The sequence below is a fragment of the Halteromyces radiatus genome, assembly GCF_025201355.1.
Source record: "Halteromyces radiatus strain CBS 162.75 chromosome Unknown BX664scaffold_3, whole genome shotgun sequence".
In the NCBI taxonomy this organism is placed as follows: Eukaryota; Fungi; Mucoromycota; class Mucoromycetes; order Mucorales; family Cunninghamellaceae; genus Halteromyces; species Halteromyces radiatus.
In genome coordinates, this window is record NW_026251689.1 from 2530516 (window position 1) to 2558006 (window position 27491).

At 32.5% G+C, this 27491-nt stretch overlaps 9 protein-coding genes across 9 annotated transcripts; 4 read left to right on the forward strand and 5 right to left on the reverse strand.

Annotated features, from left to right (window-relative positions):
• Window positions 1-218: 218 nt before the first annotated feature.
• BX664DRAFT_329733 (Glycerophosphoryl diester phosphodiesterase family-domain-containing protein) lies at window positions 219-4728 on the reverse strand. Its single transcript, XM_051544849.1, has 11 exons — window positions 4552-4728; window positions 4194-4491; window positions 3982-4033; window positions 3610-3921; window positions 3075-3537; window positions 2677-2976; window positions 1727-2562; window positions 1524-1641; window positions 1005-1426; window positions 450-923; window positions 219-377 (listed from the first exon to the last, which is right to left on the reverse strand). Exons 1-11 carry the CDS (start codon window positions 4682-4684, stop codon window positions 336-338), a joined length of 3450 nt encoding a protein of 1149 aa, XP_051401898.1. The 5' UTR covers window positions 4685-4728; the 3' UTR covers window positions 219-335.
• Window positions 4729-5151: 423 nt separating this feature from the next.
• BX664DRAFT_295202 (Nup133 N terminal like-domain-containing protein) lies at window positions 5152-9809 on the forward strand. Its single transcript, XM_051542138.1, has 15 exons — window positions 5152-5375; window positions 5477-5581; window positions 5650-5749; window positions 5822-5892; window positions 6040-6272; window positions 6378-6477; window positions 6561-6634; window positions 6707-7192; window positions 7260-7617; window positions 7709-7913; window positions 7996-8091; window positions 8165-8246; window positions 8322-8431; window positions 8515-8728; window positions 8839-9809. The coding sequence occupies exons 1-15, from the start codon at window positions 5237-5239 to the stop codon at window positions 9670-9672; spliced, it is 3207 nt and encodes a 1068-aa protein (XP_051401899.1). The 5' UTR covers window positions 5152-5236; the 3' UTR covers window positions 9673-9809.
• Window positions 9810-9928: 119 nt separating this feature from the next.
• On the forward strand, window positions 9929-12675 carry BX664DRAFT_329738 (Rad17 cell cycle checkpoint protein-domain-containing protein). The gene is made up of 12 exons (XM_051544850.1): window positions 9929-10024; window positions 10134-10239; window positions 10304-10338; window positions 10414-10503; window positions 10637-10775; window positions 10843-11179; window positions 11252-11482; window positions 11559-11623; window positions 11764-11798; window positions 11875-12027; window positions 12088-12226; window positions 12310-12675. The coding sequence occupies exons 1-12, from the start codon at window positions 10007-10009 to the stop codon at window positions 12555-12557; spliced, it is 1596 nt and encodes a 531-aa protein (XP_051401900.1). The 5' UTR covers window positions 9929-10006; the 3' UTR covers window positions 12558-12675.
• Window positions 12676-12741: 66 nt separating this feature from the next.
• Window positions 12742-15279, forward strand: BX664DRAFT_357898 (GTP binding protein 4). Its single transcript, XM_051547990.1, has 5 exons — window positions 12742-13039; window positions 13121-13308; window positions 13396-14413; window positions 14474-14605; window positions 14659-15279. The coding sequence occupies exons 1-5, from the start codon at window positions 12821-12823 to the stop codon at window positions 15013-15015; spliced, it is 1914 nt and encodes a 637-aa protein (XP_051401901.1). The 5' UTR covers window positions 12742-12820; the 3' UTR covers window positions 15016-15279.
• A 141-nt stretch (window positions 15280-15420) lies between these two features.
• On the reverse strand, window positions 15421-16903 carry BX664DRAFT_372327 (uncharacterized protein; the record flags this gene model as incomplete). The annotated part of the gene is made up of 5 exons (XM_051548667.1): window positions 15421-15568; window positions 15644-15675; window positions 15749-16680; window positions 16759-16792; window positions 16882-16903. 5 exons carry the CDS (start codon window positions 16901-16903, stop codon window positions 15542-15544), a joined length of 1047 nt encoding a protein of 348 aa, XP_051401902.1. The 3' UTR covers window positions 15421-15541.
• Window positions 16904-16955: 52 nt separating this feature from the next.
• BX664DRAFT_107925 (P-loop containing nucleoside triphosphate hydrolase protein) lies at window positions 16956-22868 on the reverse strand. The gene is made up of 16 exons (XM_051539688.1): window positions 22626-22868; window positions 22429-22561; window positions 22117-22354; window positions 21931-22058; window positions 21764-21846; window positions 21594-21710; window positions 20939-21538; window positions 20729-20869; window positions 20372-20659; window positions 20244-20303; window positions 19815-20168; window positions 18323-19708; window positions 17762-18242; window positions 17473-17696; window positions 17236-17394; window positions 16956-17138 (listed from the first exon to the last, which is right to left on the reverse strand). The coding sequence occupies exons 1-16, from the start codon at window positions 22785-22787 to the stop codon at window positions 17079-17081; spliced, it is 4614 nt and encodes a 1537-aa protein (XP_051401903.1). The 5' UTR covers window positions 22788-22868; the 3' UTR covers window positions 16956-17078.
• Window positions 22869-23277: 409 nt separating this feature from the next.
• On the reverse strand, window positions 23278-24283 carry BX664DRAFT_329753 (mitochondrion protein). Its single transcript, XM_051544851.1, has 4 exons — window positions 24183-24283; window positions 23890-24076; window positions 23777-23825; window positions 23278-23693 (listed from the first exon to the last, which is right to left on the reverse strand). Exons 1-4 carry the CDS (start codon window positions 24202-24204, stop codon window positions 23313-23315), a joined length of 639 nt encoding a protein of 212 aa, XP_051401904.1. The 5' UTR covers window positions 24205-24283; the 3' UTR covers window positions 23278-23312.
• Window positions 24284-24599: 316 nt separating this feature from the next.
• Window positions 24600-26034, forward strand: BX664DRAFT_329754 (mitochondrial carrier domain-containing protein). The gene is made up of 4 exons (XM_051544852.1): window positions 24600-24835; window positions 24941-25226; window positions 25351-25610; window positions 25675-26034. The coding sequence occupies exons 1-4, from the start codon at window positions 24704-24706 to the stop codon at window positions 25903-25905; spliced, it is 909 nt and encodes a 302-aa protein (XP_051401905.1). The 5' UTR covers window positions 24600-24703; the 3' UTR covers window positions 25906-26034.
• Window positions 26035-26486: 452 nt separating this feature from the next.
• BX664DRAFT_329758 (uncharacterized protein) lies at window positions 26487-27099 on the reverse strand. Its single transcript, XM_051544853.1, has 3 exons — window positions 26908-27099; window positions 26704-26834; window positions 26487-26639 (listed from the first exon to the last, which is right to left on the reverse strand). The coding sequence occupies exons 1-3, from the start codon at window positions 27055-27057 to the stop codon at window positions 26537-26539; spliced, it is 384 nt and encodes a 127-aa protein (XP_051401906.1). The 5' UTR covers window positions 27058-27099; the 3' UTR covers window positions 26487-26536.
• Window positions 27100-27491: the final 392 nt, after the last annotated feature.

A 27491-nucleotide genomic window follows, 5' to 3' on the forward strand; every position in this document is an offset into this window, starting at 1 on the left:
TAAAAACAACAGAATAATTTATAAGATAAATTTAAATGTATGTTCCAAATATGGAAATGAATACCTTGATTATATGATCACAGTTGATGATGATCAATAAAATTAAAAGAATTTAAAAATAAAAAGCTTGATTATTGCTTGAAAAGAATAAAACAATAATACATGATGGATAGAATAGTCATCACTAACATATATGTACATCAACATAATAAATCAAATAAAGAATAAAAATACGATCTGTTTTATTGTAAAAAAACAATAATAAAAAAAAAAAAAGGTTTTCTAAAAAGCATATGATAACGAATCAAATCATTCGTATCTTCTATAACTACTCATCAATCCCCACGTAAACCCTTTCGTACAGCTAAAACGGAATCCTAAAAGAAGAAGATAGGAAAAATAAAAACATGATTAGAATAAAAACATATAAATTCTTTATATCGACTTACGACAATGACAGCATCCACACCATATTTCTTTTGAGCTACAGAATTTTGTACTTCATTATTCAGAACACCATAAGTAAACAGCAAAAGACCAGTTTCTTTGACAACAGACACCATTCGGGGAGCTTCTAAAACGGGTTCACTAGCAGCCACAATACCCAATAAATCCGCTTGTTTGGCAAATCGAAGAGCACCTTGAAGAGAATTACATCGGATATCTGCCATTGGTAAAGTACCAGCATCAGTCAAAAAGAATACAGGATAGTTGGGTTGTTTCAAATTGAGAGCGAGACAAATTTCAGGATGAAATGAGGAAAAGATAATACGTCGATTTTCATCTGCATTGTTGTAAACACATTCCAATATGGTATCTACGTAAATGTTGAGTTCCTGGAATTGATGAAGTTCATCATCTTCGGCTTCATCTACCATAGGATATTTAACTTCAATGTTGCAACCAGCTGTTGACGGTACTCTCTAATGATGAAAAATAATTAGATCATCCTATTTTTACTGCATATCCTTTTTTTTTTTTTTTTTTTTTTCCCTCTTATTTACCTTCAGTGTTTCAGCTAAAGTTGTGAATGGAGCTTGAATTGTTTCAGGGCCATTTCCTTTCACTTTTCCAAGTTTGTTTGTACGAGTTAAAGCCAAACGGTCAGAGTGGTCAGAGCGACGTGAAAAAGTAGGAACACCTTTGATAGAGCCAAGTGAATGCGATCGATTGACCCGTTGTTTTGCTGGAGTTGCACTTGATACTATATCATCCATTACAGTTTCAGGTACAGTGTTCACAGTGGGTATGATTTCTCCTTGACCATCATTACTAACACCAGTATGGTATTCCTTGATATGACCAGAAGGACGAAGATTCAAGAATTGTTCAACAGTAATTGCATTCAATGGAATATCGAAGCCAGTTTCAGTCACAGTCCAATCATGATAAATCACAGGTACAAGATCCTTGGTCAGTTGAACATCTTTTTTTAAAAAAAAAAAGACTGTTAAGTTTTTCCTCCTCTCTCTCTTTATCTTTTTCTTTCTTTCTTTCTTTTTTTTTTTTCTCCAAATCATTACCAAATTCCACGTATTCAGCACCAAGAGAAGCAGCTGTGATAAAAGACAAAACTGTATTTTCTCCTACTTGAAGACGCGATCCTTTCTTGTTCATTCCAGATCCACGATGTCCAATCAACTATTAACAAATATCAAGATAAAATCAAAAGTCATAAATATGATTAAAATAAATTTCTATCTTTTTTTTTTTTAATTATTCTTACCTTTGTATCCAATGATTTATAGTAAGTATAACGATCACCAACTGACATTCTTTCATGAGTAAAAGGAGAGATGACAAAGTATTCAAAACCAAGAGAACCAACACAATCTAATGTAGAGGTGCGAACCAATGGAACAGTTTGTTGACCACGTAAAGAAGAATTACCAGTAGCTTGACCCTTAAAACCTTTCGTTTTTGAATAAATATGATCAGTTGCCAAGAGAGAAGTACCACGAGCCAAGACACCATTTTTCTTGCCATCACCACTACCAAAAGTTTCTATGAGATCAAATCGAATCACCACGTCTTCTGGTTTGGAAGAAAATAAGACAATAGGTTCAGGATGAAGTAAATGATGTTGATTGTTGGGAGGAAGATCCAGAATAGGGAATTCACCAGTAGCATTGGTTGCAGAGACAGCAATGGAGAGACGTTGATCTTCAGCCAGAGTTTCAGTCAAAGTCAAAAAACATCGAGATAATTGATTTCGAATATCGTTGGATCCCAGAGTGATGAGGATCATGCTTTGATTTGTTAAATATTTGTGCCCATACAATCGTTCAGGTCTTGCCAAAGATTTTGATTTTCCTGTAGAAGGAGATCGTTCACCTTCTTTTGGGTTTTCAGATCGTTTGACATTGTTACTACTTCCATCCGTCAAAGTCTTGCCAGATTCCAATAATATTTGTTCACTATTTGGTTTTGTTTTACGTCCAATATCAAGATATCCCCGGAAAATCGCATGTTCGTAAGCTGCCCAGCCATTGCAGTCCACTTTGGTTTTGTCTGCACCACCATCCAATAATAATTGTACAATTTCAGTATTACCCTCAATAGCTAAAATGAGAAAGTAATAATAATAATATAAGTTGAAATACATTTAATAATACTTTCTATATATATATATATATATATATATATATATATATATATATATATATATATATTTACCTGCAACCATAAGAGGAGTAACGCCATTGATTTTTTCGGAATGATTGACATTTGCATGACCAGCTTCAATCAGAGCCTTGACACCATCTGAGAAACCATTTCGAATAGCCAATAATAAAGCCGTTTCACCATCTTCATCTGTAATATCTGCTGACGCCCCTTTTTCGATCAATAATTCCAATAGAGCGATGTTTTTAAGTTCTACTGCCATTGCCACTGATGAAGGATGATGAGATGAGAGAGTAAAATCTGGTTCAGTTATAGTTGTTGTTCCATCATGCTTTTGTTTGGCTGATGCAACTATATATATATAGAGAGAGAGAGACAAAGAGAAAAAAAAGAAGAAGTCAAAATAAAAATGATGATTCAATAAAAAAAAAGATCATTGATCCTATTACCTGCAATGATATCATCTACGTTGTTAATGTTTCCTACTTCAATGATTGTCTTTACAGTTTCAGGATGTCCATGGAGAATAGCCAAAAATAATGGGGTATGACCTTCACGATCTTGCCATTGGGAATGAGCGAAACCAATACCGAGAGTATATTCATCATGGTTCATAGAATGTTCCAAAAGTAATTTTGCCATGGTAGAAGACTTGTGTTCAACAGCATAATGAAGAGGACGACGACCAGAGAAATCAGTTTGTGCGGTCAATCCAGGAGCCAATTCCAACAAGACAGTAATACCGGTAATAGCAGCTTCGTTGAGGGTATCAGCATGAATTGCAAGTTTGTGAAGAATATTTCTTTCGTTGATATCATGATAATGTAAAGGATCAAGATCAGCATTAATTAAAAACTTCAAACATTGAATAGAACCTTTCTGTGTTGCTAATTCCAATAGTCCATAACGAGTCTTAAAGAAAAAAAAAAAGGAAGATAGTGAATAAAACAAGATTTCAATAATAAATATATAGATATATATTACCATATTCATATCATGAGTAGATATATTTCCCATAGTATCAGAGGAAGAAAGAAGATTATCCAGTTTTTCGGTATCATCATGATCAATAGCATTCGCAAATTCTTGATTCTGAGTATCGGTAAGTAGGTTGTGCCGACTAATCTTGGAAGGTAAGGAAAGTTTTGCTGTGGGGTGTTGATGAGCGGATTCCAAATTCGGTGTAACTTTGTTTTTGTCATCACCATTGACAGTTGATAAAGAGGAGATCCATTGAGCCAATTTGTCCATTTCAGATCGCATCAAACCATGATTTGCAAAAGGAAGTACTGAAACCTATTTTATATATAAAATAAATAAATAACATTTTATCCATTTTTTTTTCTTTTGAAATACTTTTGTTTCCCAGTAAACAGTTTGAGTGTCTAGACCTAGTTTCTTGTCCAACCTAAAGTAGGGAGCATTGTTCATGTGAGAGAGAGGTGGATAAAACAAAAAAAAAATAACAACCGAATAATAATAATAATAATAAAACCACCCTGGACAAATACTAAAATAACCAGCCAGATACCAACAGGTAAAAAAAAAAAAAGGGAATTCCTACTTACTTTTTGAGAATCTTTCGGAATCCTTTTGTATTCAATTCAGCAAAACGCATCAATTTGTTCAATTGAGTTCTTGTTTCTTGAAGAGCACTTGCTAATTCATCAGTAATATCAGTACAAGAAGAACCAGATGTACTTGCATCATCAGCTATACTATTGTTATTATTATTGATAGTATTGACATCTTTGTGTTGTTGATACTTTTCAGATAAAATCCAGAGACGCCTATCTATTTGAGCTTGTTTATATGTATAAAAAGTATTCACCTTTTCAACTTCTCTATCCAATTGAAAGAAGATAGCTAAAAATAATATGCATATAATAATGAGTAATAGGTATATTTAATATTGTATTATTGTACCTGTGGTAGTTTCTGAAGAAGGTGGCAAGTCATGAGTAGCTTCATTAATAGATTTCTTTAGAGCCTTGTAAGATAAATAATTCTTGGACCATTCTGGTAACTGATTATTCAGTAATGCTTTCCCAAACTTCATTAGTGTTTTAAATAAGAGAAAAAAAAAAAGGTAAGAAAAAAAAAAAAAAGGAAAGAAAAAAAACGTAAAATATGATCTAAAGAAAAAAAAAAAAAGGCTTCCAATACATCCAATCATGAATTACGGTGTTTCAATAATTCCTTACCAGCATACACGTGGAGAAGACCACTCGCAAAGAGATGGCTACAGGTTCCAAATAAATCACAGTTCTCTTGAAAATTTGGCATTGTTCATTTTTACATCCGATTTAAAGTTGGAACTAAATAAAACCACACATATCATATTATTTACGATAGAGAGAAATTTTTGATCATGTATCTTTTCTCCTCCCCCTTTGAAAAAGACCAGACGGAGAATGAAAATCACAGAGTGTCTGTGTGTGTGTGTGTGTGTGTGTGTGTGAGAGAGAGAGGGGAAGAACGAGAAGTGAAAGGAAAAAAAAAAAATTTGAACCAACGCGCTCTTTTCTTTTTTTCTTTTTTTCTTTTTTTTTTCTTCTCTTTGTCTTGCAGTAGTTTTGTATCGGTGTATTTTTACCTTTTCCCTTTTATCATGATCAACTCTGCAAAAACTCATGAACAGATCAAACATAATATGAACAAAAACGAACCTCATGTCAAGGCAGGAAAACTTTTAACTCAATTGATTGAAAAAGATCAAAAACAACTTGACTTGGCTGACTTATTAAAAGGTAATAATAATAATAATAATAATAATAATAATAATAATAATAATAATAATAATAATAATATATAACAAACCTTGACTTAATTCTTCATTATATATATATAGGTTCAACATCTCAACAGTATACACAACCACTTATTAGACATACTGATCATTTCATCAAAACTGGTTCGATACGAATGCCTGATATCTTGGACGAAGCTTATGATCGTAAAATCTTATTTTTTTTTTGTTTCCTTTTTTTATGATATTCACTTCTTTCTTTTTGTTTTATACAGGTACGGAAGATTACAATACATTCGCAGGGATTTTACCAGAAATTGGTCGTGCTTGGATTGCTGTAGATAATATTTTGTACTTATGGGATTATATCAGTGGGTAAAATATATATTACTTTTTTATAAATGAACTAGTTTTTGATCTTATTCTTATAAACCTTCTTTTACTTAGAACCGATGTTTACCGTTATGACGATCAAGATCAAATCATTAGAGATGTTGGACTTGTTAAACCGAAACCAGGTAAGAGTTAATTTTCCACTTTTTGAATCAAGAAAGGAATATATAGTGTTATCATAAGAGAAAAATAAAAATGAGTAACTGATTGACTGAACCTCTTTTTTTTTTTTTTTTTTTTTTTTTTTTTTTTTACTTTGATATTGTGATTAGGTGTATTTGGAAATCATATTCAATATGTTCTTGTTGTTACTACTCCTCTTGAGGTCATTCTTCTTGGTGTTGGTATTGTGCCATCTACAACTCAAGGCAATACTATGGATCTTTTTGCTACAGATATGTCTGTACCTTGCGATGATATTCAAATGAGCTCTATTCAAGGAACTGGAAACGGACGTATTATTATGTGTGGATCAAATGGTCATATTTATGAATTGGATTACTATGTAAGTTTTGATGAAAACAAATATAAATATAATAAGAATCTTATATCTCTTTCTCCTGATGCTTTATTATTATTATTACCATTCATTATTATTATAATCATTTAGCATCCAGATTTATGGTATTCTCATTGTCGACTTAGATGTTTGACTGCCAGTAGTATGATAAATTATCTTCCAAGGTTACCTTTTATCCCCCAAACTAGTCGTAAGTCATCAATATGAGCTCACTATTTTATGAACAAAGATCGATCATATTAAAAAAAAATAATAATCTTTTTCGTTTGTTAGCTAAATTCAAGTATATCGCCATTGATGATGAAAGGAATGTCCTGTATGCATTTTCTGGAGAATCTACAATTGAAGTAAGAGATGGCGAGATGAAAAAGAAAAACACTGTTAGATTAACGACTATTTTTTATTTATTTCATCTCAAGGTATTTTATCTCGGATCCACCAAAAATGAATTTACCAGTGTTGCAAAGAAGACAGATATCACTAATTCGGCGATTAGTATGTGCCGCCAAAACTCAATGATTGCCTCAGCTCCTGATTTTAATATTGAATATCTTCATGTTGTATCCACCACTGAATCCAGTAAGATCCATCTTGTAGCTGTTACCGAGAGTGGATTTCGACTTTATTTCAGCCATCAACGTGATGCCCTACGAACTGCTTATACGTATCCTTCTAATATTCAAATGATACCAAATGCTCTCGAACTTTTACATGTACGTTTACCGCCACGACCTACCACAGTAAACCAAACTATCCAACCTTATCCAAAGATCTTTTGCTCCTATTATGACTGTGGTGTACTTCTCGACTTTCAGAAATTTGATGATCATAATGATGTGGTATATATGACCTCTGCTACTGTTGGTGACTCGATACAATCTACAACTTGTTCTACCAATGGATATGTAAGTTTGAATAAGAAAAAGAGTGGATAATTCAAAAAAAAAAGAAACTTACTTTTTTGTTATTTAGATCTCTCAGCGACCTTCACTCACAGAAACTGTTACGGAATTGGAACGAAATGGCAAGGTATGGGCAATATCAGAAGCTTCTACACCTCGGAAAGGCAAATACGCTCTTAACGATATTGGTAGTCAATTGACAGATCAACCTCGAAAATTTTTGGTGTTTACCGATCGTGGATTGACTTTTTTCAACAAAGAACGTCCTGTTGATACTCTCTATCATCTATTATCAGAATCCAAACTCAATCCTGAAAATTCACAGCGTGATCTATTGACCTTTTTTGATATGTTTGGCCAAACTCAAGCTTGTGCTATGTGTCTTAGTATTGTATGTGCAAGTTATGTTTCTAGTTCTCCTGAACAAGGTAAAAAAAAAAAAAAAAGAAAACAAACAAACAATCAAGCAATTGATTATATATCATTGACTCTTCACTATCCTTTTTTTTTTTTTTGTAGATGATATTGGAAGATGGGCAAAACAACTCTTTTTCGATTTTGGTGGTCATCCTTCTGCAGCAGGTCCTTCACCTATGATTGGAAACTATCTTGGTCAGGCAGTTGGTCAGACTGGAGTTATATATAGCAGTAAACATGATGGTTTAGCTTTGTATTTTGCTCGCCTGATATCCGATATCTGGAAAACAAAGGTGTTCGAAATTAGGTACACATTTGTTCTATTTTTTATCTTTTTTTTTTATTTTTGTTTATTCTTTTAACTAAATGAAAGTTTATTGTTTTGATAGTTCGGGAACGAATCAAGCTGACTTGTCTAGTCGAATTCAATCAAATTTATTCAATGTACAAAACAATCTTTCAAGACTCAAACATTTTATGGACCAGTAAGTGATTTCTTTTAATGGTGTATAGATAGTGTGGCATTTACTGATCATCCATTTTTCAAATTTTACTTAGAAATCCCGATTTCCATAACATGGCCGCTATAACCAATGACAGATTCCAATCCAATGATCATAATGCACTTCAATTACTATTAGTAAGATTTGAAACTAAAATGAAGCAACTCCAATATATAACTAACTATGGGTCTCTCTCATCTTTTCTTTTGTAGACGGAACAACAATCAGTACATGACCTTTATGAATTGTTGAAACAATGTATTGAAGCGATATCATTTATAGATTTTGTCATTGATGCTAATGTCAAGGATGTTTTACAATGGTAATAAAAAAAAGATGAAAAGATGTGGAAGCCATATAAGTATAGAAATGATATCATACTAACAGGTATATTTTTTTTATTAGTGTGCCTGAATCAAGCAAGAACGAAATAGTGAATATGACATTGGAATCTATGTTGTCTTCTCCTCAAGGTGTGGCACTTAAACGTGAATTAGTAATTGCGGCTATTTATAGGTATGGATCTACTCATATTCATGCGGGCTATGATGTGGTCAGTGATTTTCTTCAACGAAAATGTCCCTCCTTTTTTGGTGCAAGTGACATGGCTTTTTACAAGGTAAAAAAAAAAAAAAAAATAAGATAAAAATAAGATGACATATTATTGTACATGAAAATAAGAAAAGTATGTAATCATTATTGAGCTATGTATTTTTCTTCTATAAATAGGGTGTAGAAAACCTTACCTGTGCCCATAAAGCTGACGTGGACTATGAACGAAATATTGCTTTGGATGAATCACTCAAATATTTCAAAGACGCGGCGGATAGTATTACGGATGACAAGATGACAGAAATATGTGCAGAATATCGGTATCAAGGTTATTATAGGGGTGTGGTCAAACTTGCATTGGAACGAGCTAGGAGGCTGGACCCTCAAGAACAAGGATTGGCGTACATGGAATCAATCAGTAAAATACCATTAATAACAACGACAGCAGACGATCCTAGAGTACAGTTCTACGACCTTCGTTTACGATGTTACGAACAAATCTTCCAATCACTTGCAGAAGTTAGGCAGTTACAACATGGTATCAAAGTGATGGTAAAAGGGCGACAAATTCAGGTCAATCATCCTGATGCACTGGCCAACGAAGTACTATCAACAGCATTATCATGTGATGATAAACTATTCCACTATACACTATATCAACGACTTTTGGCGGAATCTAACAATGACAGCAGTATGTTGACAGAATTGTTATCAGTAGACACTAAGTATATTGTACCTTTCCTAAAAGAATATGTCAATGCTTTTGATGGAATGAACTTCTTATGGCAATATTACCGACGAAGGGAACAATATTACGAAGCTGCTTTATATCTGGAAGCACTTGCTATGGAAACACCTGATCTCTCTATCAATAAACGATTGGAATATCTTGGTCTGGCAATAGTAAATGCTCGCTCACGGGACCCTAAACATTTGGAATTACAAGAATCAACACAACTATTACAACGACTGGAACAACAAATGGAACAAGTACGAACAATGTCACTTTAGAATATCAAAAATCTTTTTTAAACAGAAAATAGAAATAAAATCAAAGTCGATGATGGGTTTAGTGGTTTTTGATAGGATGGTCTTTATTTAATTATTGTGTTTGTCTATTGAGTGCATGTGACATGCTTGATTTTTTCTACTGTTGATGACGGGAGATTGATGATTGATGGTTCGAATTGGATAATCATTGTGATCTTCAAAAAAAAAAAAATGGTAGAGGACTCTCTGGTTGTTCTCAGTCCGCTTGCCAACCATGGGGATTTGAATTTTTTTTCTTCTTTTTTCAATTTCACTCTCTTTTACTGAAACAAAATTTTTGGCATATGGTGTGGTAATGTCATACAATGCTCCTGTAAGTAATGGATCTCAAACAATGATGAGACTATGAAACTAGAAATAGTATGGTTGAAAAGAAAAAGAAAAAGAACTCATATAAATGTCTTTTTTCTTTTGTGATATAGATCTTTGTTTTACCAAACTCTTCACCAGTATCGAGTCAAAGTTCTTTCAATAGATTAGGCAATCATTCTATAAATTCCTCTACCATCGAAGACTCTAAAACATCTAGTAAGAAACCATTCAAATAGACCATTCAATGTCATTATATATTAATATATATATCTTCTGTTAGCACTATGGACCGAAAAATATACCCCCTTGACTGAAGTACGATCTATTCTCTGTTCCAATTTATGGCAAACTTGATGATTAACTTTTTCGTTTTATTATGTTGACGACTAGGATGAACTTGCAGTTAGGACTCAAAAATTGACAAAAATCAAGAATTTTATAGACGCTTCGGCTATCTCCAAACGGAAAGGACCTTACAAGGTAAGCATGCAAATTGAGATCAGTAGGATTTAGTTACATTCTTTTTTTCTCGCACATAAGTACAGACACATACTCACTCACCTTTTTATTCTTCTTGTTGGCGATGACGGATTTCTGTATTGATATTGTACAGATATTAGCATTGACAGGACCAGCCGGTGTAGGAAAAAGTACTTCCATTCGAATATTAGCGAAATCCATAGGCTATGACATTATTGAATGGAGAAATTATGAACAGCAAAAATATGATCCGGATGGGTATTTTGATCCTGGTAAGAACTAGTTTGTATACTATATATTAAGACAAATTGGTGTAATGAAAGATATTCCTACATTTAGATTATGAACCGACAATGAAACGATTCAGCGAATTCTTGCGTTTATCAATTCAAACAGGCAGTCTCAATACTGATCATCAGCAACAAAGACGAAAAATCATATTATTAGACGATCTACCGGATTTAACCACATCATATATCAAACACGAATTTCAACAACTACTGAAGAATTACGTTGAAAGTGATTATGCTTTCCTCATAGTGATCGTACATAGCTATGCTCATATGGTGACAGGACCTGGCAGATATCGACAATCCAGCATGGAGTCACAACTGATTGAACTTCAAGATATTATTCCTAATGATATACTTGTTACTGGACGATGTGGGATTGTTGAGTATGGAATTGATTTACATTACCTTTTTTTATATTTTCGTGGCACTGACACTTTTTATATTATATTGTATAGATTCAATCCTATTGTCAAAAAGACATTAAAATTGGTACTATCTCGAATCTTGAAATGTGAAACTAGAATATCAAGACCCAATATTAATCAACAACAACTAGATGAAATCATTGAATCTTGTCATGGTGATATTCGCTGTTCTATATTGACAATGCAATTTTACGCTACGAAACCATCCCATCGTCTTCCGCAAAAACGAAAAGCAGGCATAAACAATGAAGAACCTTCAAGGTAAAAAAAAAAAAAAAAAAAAAAAAAAAGGAATCTCATTAGATCAAGTTTACTCAGTTTTATATTTATGTGATAGTATCTTCGGTCGAGATGATCGTTTAGATTTCTTTCATGCTGTTGGTAAAGTACTTTATGCTAAACGTAAGTGATCAAAACTCAATAAAAATATGTATATATTTGAGCAATTGTTTTGTCAAATAAAAAGGAAAGAGGATTATTCATCATAGTCAAATAGAAAAATACTAATCATCACTCTTTTTTTTAAATATATATATATATAGGAACACCATCCGGAGCACTGGAATCCAAACCAATTGTAAGTATTATTTTCAGATGCAATAGTTTGAATATGTCATTTCTTTCTCACTTTTTTTTTTTTTGTTCTCTGATAGGATATTCTCAATAATTTTGATACGGACACTGATAAATATCTTGGGTATTTATTCACAAATCATTATCATATGACCAACAATATAGATGAAATTACTACAACTATGAATCATCTTTGTGATGCAGATATGATTAGTGGAATGGGTGATTGGCTGGTAAGAAGATGATTTCGATTCTACTTTTTCATTATACTGATATATTATATTATATTTTAGGATACTACACCATTGGAATATCAATTACTAATCTCGATGCATGGAATAATGTCATTCAAACGAAATAATAGTCATATATCAAGAAAAACTGAATTTGTTGCACCTGGCGAAGGTTATTATAGAAACTGGATCTCAAAGGGTAAGATAGAAAAATGATTGGATGATATTGCATGAAAAGTTACACCAACCTTCGTTCCCTTTTTTTTTTTTTTTTTGACATAGAATCTCCGAGGATAGTGACACCTATTGTAACCAGAACTCAAGATATAATTTCAACCAATTCAAATGATATGATGGATGATATAGATGAACCTATTGAAAACAACAGTGATGATGAATTTGATGCAATCTATGGGAATGTGGACGACAGTAGTATCTTTGACACATTAGATGGTACAGTCAAACAACACAATAGCGACGATGAATTTGATCAGATATATGGTGATGGTGATGATCTAGTTTTGATTTAGTATATATATATATGATTTTGTATATGATCTATTATTATTGTTATATTTTTTTTTAATTTTCAATAAAAAAAAGGGGAGTAGTCGGTATTTGAAAAGCAACAAGCCACTTTCTTCTTTTAGGTGGGGAGAAAGGGAAAGTTGGAAAAAAAAATTCTTTTTTTTTTTGTCTCTTCTTCTTTTTATTCTTTAGTTTCTACGTTTGATCGTTATTCTTATTGTTTGACTCCTCCTTTTTTTTTTAACACTTACGATCTACTAGAACTATGTCTCTTTATAACTTTAAAAAGATCGAGCCGGTACCTACGTCTTCGGACTTCATCGACATTATCTTGTCCAAGACTCAACGCAAAACTCCTACTGTGATCCACAAGAACTACAATATTGGTCGTATTCGTCAATTCTATATGCGAAAGGTCAAGTTTACTCAAGAAAGTTTCGAAGAAAAATTCAAGAATATTTTAGATGAATTCCCCAAACTTGAAGTAAGTCATCAATATAGATAAATGGTATATATATATATATATATATTTGTTATTCACACTAATATATATATATATATATAGGATATTCACCCCTTCTATGCCGATTTAATGAACGTACTTTACGATCGTGATCATTATAAACTTGCTCTCGGACAAATCAACACTGCTCGTCATTTGATTGATCAAGTTGCCAAGGATTATGTTCGTTTATTGAAGTTTGGTGATTCCCTTTATCGTTGCAAACAATTGAAGAAGGCTGCTTTGGGAAGGTAAAAAAAAATTTTTTTTTTGTATAAATGTTATTGAAAAAGGAGATAAGTATTCACATCATTATAATATCCTTTTTTTTTTTTTAGAATGGCTACTATTATGAAACGTCAAAAAGATAGTTTGGCTTACTTGGAACAAGTCCGTCAACATTTGTCTCGTTTACCATCCATTGATCCTAATACTCGTACACTTTTAATCTGTGGTTATCCTAATGTGGGCAAATCTAGTTTTATCAACAAAATCACTCGTGCTGATGTGGATGTACAACCTTATGCTTTCACCACCAAGTCTCTCTTTGTTGGTCATATGGATTACAAGTATATGAGATGGCAAGTGATCGATACCCCTGGTATTCTAGATCATCCTTTGGAAGAACGCAACACCATTGAAATGCAATCTATTACTGCTATGGCTCATTTACGATCATGTATCATGTACTTTATGGATTTATCTGAACAATGTGGTTATAGTGTTGAAGATCAAGTCAAATTATTCCACAGTATCAAACCTCTATTTGCCAATAAGCCTATTGTACTAGTCATTAACAAGATTGATCAAGTCAAACCTGAAGATTTACCTGCTGAACAACGTGCCTGGATCGAAGAAATTGCCAATGATCAAAATGCGACAGTTTTGACCATGTCCTGTTATAATGATACCGGTGTCATGGATGTTCGTAACAATGCCTGTGATCGTCTCTTAGCTGCTCGTGTGGAAATGAAATTAAAATCAACCAAAATCAACGATATTATCAACAAGATCCATTTGGCTCAACCTGCTGCTCGTGATAATATTATTCGTATGCCCAATATTCCTGAAGGTGCCAAGGATAGAATGAAATACGATGCCAATGATCCTAATAGACCCAAGACTGAAAAAGATTTGGAAGTTGAAAATGGTGGTGCTGGTGTTTATAATGTTGATCTCAAGAAGAAATACCTCCTTGCTGATGATGATTGGAAATACGATGTCATTCCTGAATTCATGGATGGTCACAACGTTGCTGACTTTATCGATCCTGAAATTGAAGAAAAACTTGAAGCTTTGGAACGTGAAGAAGAACGTTTGGAACAAGAAGGTTTCTATAATGAAGAAGAAGAAATGGTAAAAAAAAAAAAAAAAAAAAAAAAACTTGAACCTTTCTAACTTTTTATATATTTATAGGTCGATTCTGATGAAGAATTCCGCAAATCTACAGCTGATGCTATTCGTGAACAAAAGAAACTCATCCTTCAAGCTCATCGTACAAAGAATGCAAGAAATTATCCTACTTTACCCAAGAAGGTTACAAACAAGGTAAAAAAAGAAAAAAAAAGGAAATGATATGGATACTGATGTCTTTTATTTAGACTGTCACTGTGGATGATATGGGTAGACATTTGAGTAAGATTGGTCTTGACGCTGAAGCCGCTGTAAGCCGAACAAAGGCAGCTGGACAAAAACGATCAAGAAATGACATTATCCCTGATGAAGCTGTACGTGAAGCTGGAGCGGATTCTCGTAGCGAAGTGGCTGATGCTGAAGTCAATGCACAAGGGTTCCGAAATGTACGACAAAAGATGGAAGCTGACAAGCAAAAGAAATTGGTGCAAACTCAATCCAACAAGATGGGTAAACGTGGTGAATCCGATCGTGGTATTCAAACCAAGATGCCAAAACATTTATTCAGCAAGAAGACCTCTATGGGTACTCGAGATTGGCGATAGATTCTTTATTGATTTATTTTTTCTTTCATTGTACACTACTTTTTATTCACCATTATTATTATTATCATCATTTCCTCTCTTTTTCATTTTTTTTTTTCATATTTTTTATCCTTGTTATAGTTTTATTATTTTATTTTGCATCTTTATGGTTTTTAGAATTCTTCTTTTACTATCATTACATATCAATAAAGAAAACTACTACCACTTCTTTAGAAATGACTTTACAACACAATCTTTTTTTTTCTTTCCTTTTTTTCCTTTGCTATCCTCAGTATGATAAATGTATAACTGATGGATGGTTACCAAAAGACAAAAAAAAAAAAAGTAGACAAACAAATATGAATAATTCAATCATGATGATTTCATCATTAGTCAATGACCAATCATTCGAATCTCTGTGCAAAATAGTAATGGAGAAAAAAAAAACAAGATCTTTATTGATGTATATATATAAAAGTTGTGTACATTATGGAAGAATGTGTGATTGAAAGGACAAAAGAGGGAATAAAGTTGTTTTTTTTTTTTTCTAGAACCAAGAGGATTCTTCTTGTTCCTAATCAATCGCATAATATATTAGTTCTTCATTTTTCTCTTTTCAACATTGATCTAATTTTTTTTTTCAACTTACTTCATATTCTTCTTGACGATCATCTTGCCATTCTAAAAAAAAAAAAAAAATGAAATAAAACATCAGATTAATCATTATATATATATAAATAGATAAATAGATTACCTTGTTGTCGATCCAATTGACGTTGTTCTTCATCCAAACGACGTTGTTCTTCATCCAATTCACGTTGACGATATTCATCATAACCACCTTCATCCAAACGACGTTGTTCTTCATCCAAGCGACGTTGTTCCTCATCCTTTTCACGTTGTTCTTGATCCAAACGACGTTGTTCTTCATCCAAACGACGTTGTTCATCATCATCACCATATCCACTACTAATGCCACGATCACCATAACCACCGTAACCACCATAGCCACCATAACCACCACCACCAGAATGTTCCAATTGATGAATTTCTTGTTCCTGGCGTCTATTTTCTTGTTCCAAATGATCCAAACGAGCTTGTTGTTCTTCTTCACGTTCTTCATGTTCCTTATATTCATGAATACCATAGGCCAAAGCACCACCCATAGCAAGACCACCAAGAGCACCAGCAGCCATCTTCATACCATTGGACATTTTACCAAGAGGATTTTTCTTAGCTGGAGGAGTAGGACCAGAAGGATATCCACCTTCTTGTTGAGGAGGAGGAGGTTGTTGAGGATTACCACCATATGAACCACGTTCACCTTCATCTTGATGAGGTGGGTACTGAGAAGGTGGTTGACCATAAGGTTGTTGTTGAGGTGGAGGAGGATATTGAGAAGGAGGTTGACCATAAGGTTGTTGTTGAGGAGGATATTGAGAGGGAGGTTGACCATAAGGCTGTTGTTGTTGTGGAGGATATTGAGGTTGGCCATAAGGTTGTTGTTGTTGAGGAGGATAACCATAAGGTTGTTGTTGTTGTTGAGGAGGATATCCATAAGGTTGTTGTTGTTGTTGTTGTTGAGGAGAAGGATAGTTACCATAAGAAGGAGGACCAGGAGGGTATTGACTCTTTTGTCGAGGGTCTTCCCAAGTGGTAGTTTGAGTAGCATGATTGATGAAATAACTAGAATGAAATAAATAATAAGGTTTATTATTTCCTTAGTTTGTATTTTTGACCGGGTTCTATTGTTGGGGAACTTACGGACGGTTATCAGGAGCGTAACGCATTTCCCAGCCTATTTAAGTCAATAAAGAAATAATATCACATAAAAAAGCGTGTATCAGAAAGTCAATAATAAGAAAGACTTTATTATTTTTTTTTTACCTTGAGGTAAAGGTTCAGCCATGTTGTTGATAAATGATGAGAACTAAAAAGGGAGATGGAGAGAGAGAGGGAGAGAGAAAGAAAAAAAAAATATATAAAAATATCTCCAATTCCCGGAGTCCGTAGTAGGTAACACAAGCTATAGTTTATTGAGGTAAATGGATAAAAGGAAAGTAGCAATGTGGATATAAAGTTTTCTACGTAAACTTTTCGTTTGATACTAATACTAAAAGTCTTTGTACATGAGGAAGATCCAACTATTAATAAAAAAAATGATTATTATTATTTTTTTTTTTTTAGTAGATGATCATTTTAAATTTATCCTTCTTTTTTTTTTTTTTTTTTTTTACTTACCTTGAGATCTACATTTACCAATGAATGACGAACAACAGTCCGAGGTTGCGGTAATTCAAAGATCGTTTGATCAGTAGTAGCATCTAATAGTAATTGTTTGTTGTCATGACTTGTTGCCTTGGCTGACACAACTCGGAGTATCTCGTGGCTAATAGGTTCCTGTTTTAAACAAAATAAAAAAAAAAAAATCAGTTAACAGGTCCATGTGTTCTCCGCTCCTACTTTCTATTTCCTTACCTCGTATTCAGCAACATGGTAATTTTGCATCAATTTTTGAATTTGAGTAGGCGATAATGTCCAACATACATCATAAATTATTTGTATATCATCCAAACTATTCTTTTTGAGTTGTAATAATTTTGTGGTTTGTGTTAAATATTCTAATTCCAAAGTAGCATCTGACATGTTTTGAGCTTGACACCATTCTTCTAATCGGACCAAATTATATTGTACTTGCATCGCTAATAAATAATAATCAGTCAGTGAGTTGTACAAAAAAAAAAAACAAATATCATTTCTATAATACCTCGTTTCCATGAATTATAATTACGTCGCATCACCATATCATTGAAACAAGTGACACCTACATATTTGATCATTTCATTCACTATTTGTTCCTTGGTAGAGATTTCCAATTGATAATGTTCGATCAATTTGATAACATGGTCAAAATAACGAATCAAATCATCCATCGTAAATGCCGCCGCTTGATTATTGTTAAATAGACGCCCAGTATCGTTTGCCAAGAATCCGGGAAGACATTGACTTTCAATCACAGCTGCCACCGCCATCTTGTTCAACTTGATATGAATCTCCTTCATTACTTGTCCAAACAAATCCATTTGTAATCGTTGTAATTCATATTTGACTTTGTTGACAACCTTGTCCACAGCATGTTGATGAGTTGATGTTTTTAATGGTTCCATAATAAATACCAATGATAAAAGTTCATGTGCATTCGTTAACCAATACAAATAAACAGCCAAAACATCATCGCCATGTTGTTCCTATTTAAGAAAAAGAATTTTTTAGCCACATTTCATTATCATTCTATTTACTATTTGATTTTTTTTTTTTTTTTTTTTACCTGACAATGTTTTCGAATCACGTCAATAGTTGAAAAGATAAATTGTTCAGATTCAACCAAATCACCTAATTTCCACATAAGAACGAGACACAAGTCTATGATATGAGCAGGGAAAAGGATGTTGGTAGAGATGGAGTCATCAGTAGTAACCTGTTTTTCTGATTTGGCATCACAACCATTATCACCATTAATATCACGTGTCGTAGGATCTGTGATAGATAATCGGATAAGTGATTCATAGATTTCTTTATGTAGCGTTTGTTCATCCAACAGTAATGTATGCAAATCTTGAGACACTTGGGTATCGATATCAAAGAGTTCATTACTGGAAATTTCATCCTTGTTGTTTTCAGGTTGTTGATGTAATGCGGTTGTACCGTTGTGAGTCGATGGTTGCTTGATGGTACGATGAGGTTGACGATTCAAGGTATGAGATAATTGACTTTTCAAAGCTGCGATTTGAGACTTGAGTTCACTAACATTGGGGATATCAGCAAGTGATTGAACGGCCTTTTGAGAAGTATCACGTAGCTTTGTCATTTCATTCTTTTGTTTGGTCAATTCATCCCGAAGACGTTCAATTTCTTTATCTTGATGTTTAATCTTGTTCAATGAAGTGAAATATTCTTGTTCCAAGCCTTGACGTTCTTGATGCCATTGATGCCATTTATTGCTATTATCAGTTGTTGTTGTTGATGAAGTCTTCTCATCTTCTGTTGTTGGGTCGAGTTGTTTTGCACGTTGATCTAATTGGTCATACTTTTCGATCCAGTTTCGTACTTGTTCTTCCAATTCAGTTGCCTTTTCCTTCAGATGCCCCTTTTCTTCTTTTTGTCGTGTCAAACTTTGTGTCAATTCCACCACTCTAGTTTCCAACTTGTAGGATACCTCCTTAAAGTGAGATACAGAACGTGCTTCTGCCTTGATTACCACCAGTTGTTTGCGAGCTTGACGTCGTCGGACACATGATTGAATTCGAATAACAAATTGCCGTTTGGTTTGGTACAAACGACGAACCATCCATCCACGCACCAAACTCTGAATTTGTGTTGCTGCATTGTGTTTTCGTACCATTGAGAAGTGTTTCTTTGCCATCACAGATCGTACTGCTGTTTGAAGTTTGATGATGAATGCCCGTCGTTCAAGGAATGCTTTTCGTACAACATACATACGCCAATAGGATTGAATGACTGTTGCTGCCTTGTCTTGTCGTAATTGATGAAGAAGTGCTCGACCATGTTTCTTTCGAGCCACTTGTTGTAACTTGAGAATAAAACCTAGAGTCTGTTTGTACTTTAAACGTGCCATATATCGTCGCATATTCTTTTGGAGGAGAATTGCCACTTCGCTCCATCGATCAGTTCGTAATTTTTCCATATAAGCCAACTATGGTAATGTTATCAATTATAATATATATATATATATACATATATATAAATAAAATAGGGTTAATAAAATTATTTTCATGATATTAGGGATCAACTTCATTTACCTGTCCAGCTCGGAAGAAGATTTTAGTTAAACCAATTTGATATCTATCAGGACTAGTAACATGAGTATCTAAAATAGCACCACATAGTTTTCTTTCATCTGCCTTGTTCCTTGGACGCCATTGATCAGAAGGAACCAACACGTAGTAGCGATCAACAAAATCACTAAATGTCCACCGAGTAGGATAACCGGAGCAACTAATACGGATTGTTTCTAATACACCACATGCGCGTAATTGAGCAAGTACCATATTGGGTTCAAATTGCCATGCTGCTTTGGCTTCGTTTGGTTTGATACATCTAATATAATGCACATTGGTTTGACCGATAGTATCCATCAAACTGATCAACGATAACTATGGAAATAGTATATATGAAATTGAGTGAGTATGAAGATGTAAAAGATTTCTTGCCATTTTTTTTTTCATTACCTTGAAAATGGAACCAAGTGTTGGTTTCTTCACCAAGCTAAGACGTTTTGGACTATTTGTCTATAAAAAATAAAAATAAAAATAAATATGAGTGATTAAGGTTAAATGCTATAAGAAATGATCATTACCGGAGAGTCAGATCCACTATTGCTTGAGTTATTTTCTTGAAGCATATCCACCAAAAAGTTAAATTCAGCACCTTGTAACAAAGCCAAATGTTCATCAGGTACGGTATCCTTGTTCTTGTCCATAAATCCTTCAGCTTCGTATTGTACATCATGAGCATAATGAACGACGGTGAATGAACTGTTGGAAAACCGAGGTTTCTTGAAATAGTCTTGATAAGGTGGTGATGCAAATGTTTGATAAAGCTTGTTACAGAAGGCTTGATCAGTTCCAGAGGGTAAACGAGATTCCTAATATCAAAAAAAAAAAAAAGAAGAAGAGTGAGACAAATGTTAATATAATATGATATATTAATTTACTTCATCCAGAAGTGAAAGAATACCCATTTTAGCTTCAATCATTTCAATACATTTCTGATTATCACTGAATTCGATAAACTTCCAATTGATTTCTTCCCGAACGTATTCTTCTTGTTCCAGTTTGAATACATGTTGATTAAACTATGATTATATCAATAGAAAGAGATAAATAAATGAGTTTCTATATCTACTATATATATATAAACTTACTTGTTGCTGTAATTTTTCATTGGCATAATTGATACAAAATTGTTCAAACGAATTCTTCTTGAAATGTTCAAAACCATAAATATCCAACACACCTATAAAAGTAGCTACACTTTCAGGAGAAGAACTTGAGAGAGTATCATTCACAATGTCGACCAACCAATCGAATAGGTGAGCATAAATATGTTTGGCAACTGAATCACGAACAACTTGAGCTTGAGTAGGACTGAGATTAGTGACGATCTTTTCAGATCTGGTAGTAATTTGTCGACGTACAATCCATTTTCTAAAATCTGAAGTCTTGATACCGAGTAACTTGGTTGTCATGAGTAAACTTGGATCATCTTCAGCAATCATAGCATCACCACGTCCAGTAATATCAATGTTGCCCATATGTAAAAGTGCTGCCAGTAATTGGAAGAGATAAGTTTGAATGTCTTTTGATATACCAACTTTGATCAATGATTGTTGAGTCAATTCAAATTCTTCAGCATCATCTACACCAGGAATAGTACCAGCACCACTTTGATTGAGATAATGATAATCTGACCAATTTTTTAAGCCCAATTGTTGTTTTTCTTTGGATGGAAGACCACTACATAACTAAATTTCATTAAAGTAAAAATTAGTAATATGTTGTGAAATAAACAAAACTTACTTGATAAAAAATATGATAATTGCGTTCAGTTTCAGGTTGATAAATAAGTCGGGATCGTTCCAATAAATAAGTTTTAATTTTGGCACCAATGATATTGCATTCTTTATCAAATTGAATCTAACAAAATAAAGATTTTTTAGTTATAATATATATATATTATGATCATTTACTTCAATGTATTTCCCAAATCTAGAACTATTATCATTTCTTGTTGTTTTTGCATTTCCAAATGCTTCCATGATAGGATTGGTAGCTAAAAAAGAAGAAGAAAAAAAAAAAAGGAATAAAAAAGTGAGTCATGATTTATTTGATTCTAAAAGATGTGTTATTTTTTTACCTAAAATTTGTTCTTCTACTTCAGTCATTCCTTGATTATTCTTTGCTAATTTCCCAGTAGCTTCTTTATCATCAGCAGTAGCAAAATAACGCATGATATATTTGGCACTAACTGTTTTTCCAGCACCACTTATATAAAAAAAAAAAGTGATTAATTTCATTTTATATTATTATTATTATCATTTACCTTTCACCAGATACAATGATGGTTTGATTTTGTTGTTGACGAATCATACAACGATAAGCATCTTCAGCAATAGCAAATAAATGAGGATCCAAATCACCACGACGACTTCCAGAATATTTTTGAATAATATCAGGTTCATAAAGGGATACTCGATCAAAAGGATTGGTAGCAATCAAGACAATACCAGAATAAGTATAAATGATTTTTTGATCATATCTTTTACGAATGGTGTGGAGTACTAAAGTAATAAAAAAAAGAAGTGAATTATTATTTATTATATGTCAGATAATGATTATATTTTTTTTGTCCTACCTGAAGGTTCATTCAAATAACTAAGACTTGTCAAGTCGTCTGTTGATTCTAGTTTATTAGGATTACGAAGTGGTGGTAATGTTGATCCATTATTCTTTTCAAGTTCCTTATATGTTGCTTCGAATATATGTTCCTAATAATAATAATAATAACATCCATTAATATAATAATATATAATAATATATATATATATTTACCTTTGAATTGTCTATATCGTTTTGAAACAATAAAGTCACCTTGTCATCGATGTGTTTTGATATACAAGTAGCTGAAACCCAACCTTCTTTATCATCAGCAAACCATACTTTAGTATCTTTTGAATAGAGATCCAATTGTTGAGAGAGTGGAGGTGTTACCATATCAATGAATAATAAATAAAAAAGAAAAGAAAAAGAAAAAGAAAAGGAGAGATGAAAGAAAATAAAAAAGAGTGAAAGGAGATGAAGTAGTTCGAAGAATAATATGTAGGATTAACAAAGAGAAAAAGAATAAAAAAACGAGTTTTTATATAAAAAGAAAGGGTCAACTTATTCGTACCCGTATGTAAGGGTGAATAGAATAAGTATAATAATGATAAATGGGTAATAAAAAAAAGAAAAAAAGAAAAAAGAAAAAGAATAAAAAAAAGGGGAGAAAGAAAGGGGTGAATCAAAGGAAAAAGAAAAAAAAAAGGTGTTCTTTTTAAATCTCAGTTCAGTATCGTATCAAATTGACATTTGTTCTTTTATATAATAGTTTGTAAAAGGAGATATAATATTTGATTTATTGTGATATATATATAGCTACAAGTGAAGGATAATTTTCTTTTTCTTTTTTTTTTTTCTTTCTATTTTTCTATATAATTCTATACTAAAAAGAAAAAAAAAATAATCTTAAGATTTATTTTATCGAAACATACGAAGATAAGCCAAAAAGAGAGCACCACCACCAGTCATTGTACCAATAAAGTATTGTAAAATTTGAAACTTGATTGCTTCCATTTGAGTCCTTAAACCAGCCAATTCACTTTCAATTCTTGTATCAGTTTCCTTGATCTTAATTTCTTGGGCACTTGTTTCATCCCTAATCCTTCCTTTTTCCAGATTCAGTTCTAGTCGTACATTGGCCTGTGTTCGTGTAATTTCTTCTCTTAACTTTTGTCGTAATTTATCCAATTCATTTTGTAGTCGTTCATTTTCCGCACGCATCACAACAAATTCATTCTTTTCTAATAATTGTAATTCTGATTTGACCTGAGCAAAATCCACTTTGTAAGTATAAACTGCCTAAAAACATATATATATATGTATAAAGAATTATTCATTGTTAAGTATATATGTTTATATATTTATATATATAATCAATTTACTTTTTCTTGTTCTGCTTTAGTCACCACACTATTGGTCAATTGTTTCATACTAAAGAAGAAATATATATATAAAATATATAAAAGATATATCATAAAAGGAAGCATATTTTTACCTATCCGAGATGACTTCTTGTAACGAACCCATGATAGCTTGACTTTGTAGTCGACTGAACCCCTCATGTTCTAATCTTTGTACAAATTTAAAAGTATCAAAATGAAATTGTGTACGTTGTTTAAGAATTGTACTTGTATGCAAGGATCGTACTTTGGTGAATGAAGATGGTACTAAACTTTTTAGCACTATAAAAACAATCGTAAACAAAAAAAAAAAAAAATAAAATAAAATGTTTTAGTATTATATTATTTTTTATAATTCAATGTTTTTATTCTAATTTTTTTTTTTTACCTAATAAAGATGAATTATTCATATTTATGCCAAGTATTTGTTTATAAAAGAATGAAATAATTGGTTTTTGAGAAAAGAAAAAAAAGAAAAAAAGAAAAAAAGGTTGGTTCCTCGTTTGAGTGCGGTTGATCAAATTAATTTTGTCTTTTATCACTTTTTGAATTGCGGATAATCCGGAGGTAATATTTCCGAAAAAGAGAGAGAGGATCTTTTTTACTTTTTTTTAAAAATGATCAGTTACTTCTTTCTATTTAAACATGATCAAGGTTAATACATTCGTTGATAGAAGATCAATCTTTTTTTTTTCTTTTTTTTTTTTTTTAAAAAAAACAAAACATTTATCATATTAAATTTGATCAAATGGGTCATCTCAATGCACTTGGAATGCCTTTGTAGGTAGCAGGCGGAGGTAGAAAAGTTTTTATGATTTTGGTACAAAAAAACAATTATTTTTTTCTTCGGGGTGTTACCTCTTTTTTTTCTCCCTCTCTTTGTTTCCTTTTTCATATATTCATGGTGTCATGATGAACGAAGACCACGAATATGATTATGAATCACTTGGAGCCAATTCAACTATGACTCAGAATGCTATTGCTGGAGCTCTTGCCGGTATTGGTGAACATTGTTTAATGTTTCCTGTAGACAGCATCAAGGTAATCAAGAGTAAAAAAAAAAAAAAAAAAAAAAAAAAAGAAAAGAACCAACACACCTTATTTTTTTTTTCTTTATGTGGGTAAATACTAAATATGTATATATAGACACGTATACAAGTGGGACAATCTTTAGGCAGTATGGCGGTTTCTTCAATAGACTGGTTTCGATCTCAACACCTTTGGCGTGGGGTATATTCTGTAGTCATGGGGGCTGGACCAGCTCATGCTCTTCATTTCGCTACCTATGAATTCTGTAAGGTGCGCTTTTATCGACTTATACAACAACATGGATCTTGGACTAAGGACGAAAATCTTCAACAACTTATCGCAACAAGTTCCGCGGGTGCATGTGCTACTTTGGCTCACGATGGTATGATGACTCCATTTGACGGTAAGAATAATAAAAAGCATAAATAGAAGAGATATATTTAAAGTGAAAAAGGGTCATGGTGGTAGAAAGAAAGGAATGAAGATTAAAGGAATGCTGAATATATATATTTAATTTTATGATTTAGTGATCAAACAACGTATGCAGTTAAAGGATTCAGTATATAGATCAGTTCGTGAATGTGCTCGGCAAGTATACGCGAAAGAAGGGATTACGGCATTTTATATATCTTTACCGACAACACTCTCTATGTCTATTCCATTTCAATCTATTCAATTCTCAACTTATGAACGATGTTTATCCCTTTTAAATCCGGGCGGTATTTATGATCCAAAATCACATGTTGTAGCAGGTGCTGTAGCAGGAATCATAGCCTCATCAGTGACTGTAAGTTGAACCCGAAAAAAAATATATATATTGTTTGTGTTAATAAACTTCTTATTTATTCTAGACACCATTGGATGTTATTAAGACTTTATTACAAACAAGAGGATCATCTATGGATCCAAGGATACGACATTGTAGTGGATTCTGGGAAGCTGGCAAACTGATATATGAACATTATGGATATAGAGGATTTTTTAGAGGATTTAAACCAAGAATACTGACTCATATGCCTGCTACTGCCATCAGTTGGAGTGTTTATGAATATTTCAAATGGTTTTTATCAAGAAACAATTGAATCAAGGTTATTATCATTATTATTATTAGAAAGATCTCATTTGTTTTGGCGTTAGGATTGATTTGGATAGATGGATGGATTGCAACATATTCTCTTTATACATATACATAGATTTTAGTTCTCCTTTCATTTTTTTTATTATTATTATTCTTATTTTGTTGTCACTATCATTACTAATTATTATCATTACTAGTACTACATTTACATTCTTTTTTTTTTTTATACGTATACTCTTTTGGGAATACCGTATATACCAACGTTGTTTGATGGTACCATCTCTCTCTTTCTTTTTTTTTTTTTTTTTATTGATTACTATTACATTCCCCCAATTCTCATCATCACTTGTTACTTTATTGTTTCTACTTTACTTGTGTACTATAGATCATCATTTTAATAAAGAAAAAAAAAACATTCTGTCTTTATACATTACAAAAAAAATACAATTGGTTTTGATACAAAAACTATACAACACTTTATTTGTCATTTTGATTTTGGATCAACATAAAGAAAAAAAGGAGGGGGGAGGATGGGAGTAAAGAAGGTATATATATATATATATATATATATATATATGTTTATTAAAAAGAGATAATATATAATTCATAGATATATATTTGGAAGAAGGAAGGTATCAAGGAGAAGGGTTCAACCAATGCGATTTTGCTAATTTCTCTACACCAAGATTGGATTGGATTTCTGTCAAAGTAGATACGGTGGATAACATGGCTACTTTTCTATATAAATACAAAAACAACAAGTCAGGAGTACATATTCTTCAAATATTCATTTATGACTTACTGATTCAAGAGTAGATCTAAAGTTTTACTTGTCTTTTCAAGGGCTTGAAGTGTATGTTTGGCATGACCATCAACTTGAGTAAATTGTTTAGCTATCTTCATAGTATGTTCATGGCTATTGGATTGTATACTCTATTTTCCCAATAAGAATGATAGCAATCATACTTTGAATATTGACCTTTTTGCTTTTATGTTTCTTCTTTACCTTCAAACACGCAGTCCAATCGTCTATTGCAACATCGGCTTGATGATGACATTCTTCCCTTGCCATCCAAATATCATCTGTATTATAACTTTTGATACTTTTGAAACTACGATTACTATGTGATGGTGTAGGTGTCAAGAATCGAGACATGTGTGAGGGAAAAAAAAAAAGAAAGAGATGAGAGAAAAAAAATGCCGCCCAAAATCAAAAAAAAAAAAATAAAAAAATATGACAGGTTGTAAATACGCTTTATTGATAACAAGAAGGAAATAGTCCTATTTATTTATTTTTTAAAAAAAAGTGATACTATGAAATGGGATATACTAGGAAAAGGAAGAAGTGCTTATAGGCATCAATTGTTCAATTTACACAAAGAATCAGTAACAAAAATGTCGAGAGATTGTCAGAGGGATATCTCTTCCACAATACTCTGTTCATAATAAGGAAGATAAAGACTTAGAATCGGCATTATTGAATAGAATTTCATTTTCGAATGATGATTAGCGATTGAATCTTAAAGAGTTGACCAATCCATCCAGACCTATGTGACATTAAAAAGGAAAATAAAGTAAGTTATTGATCAT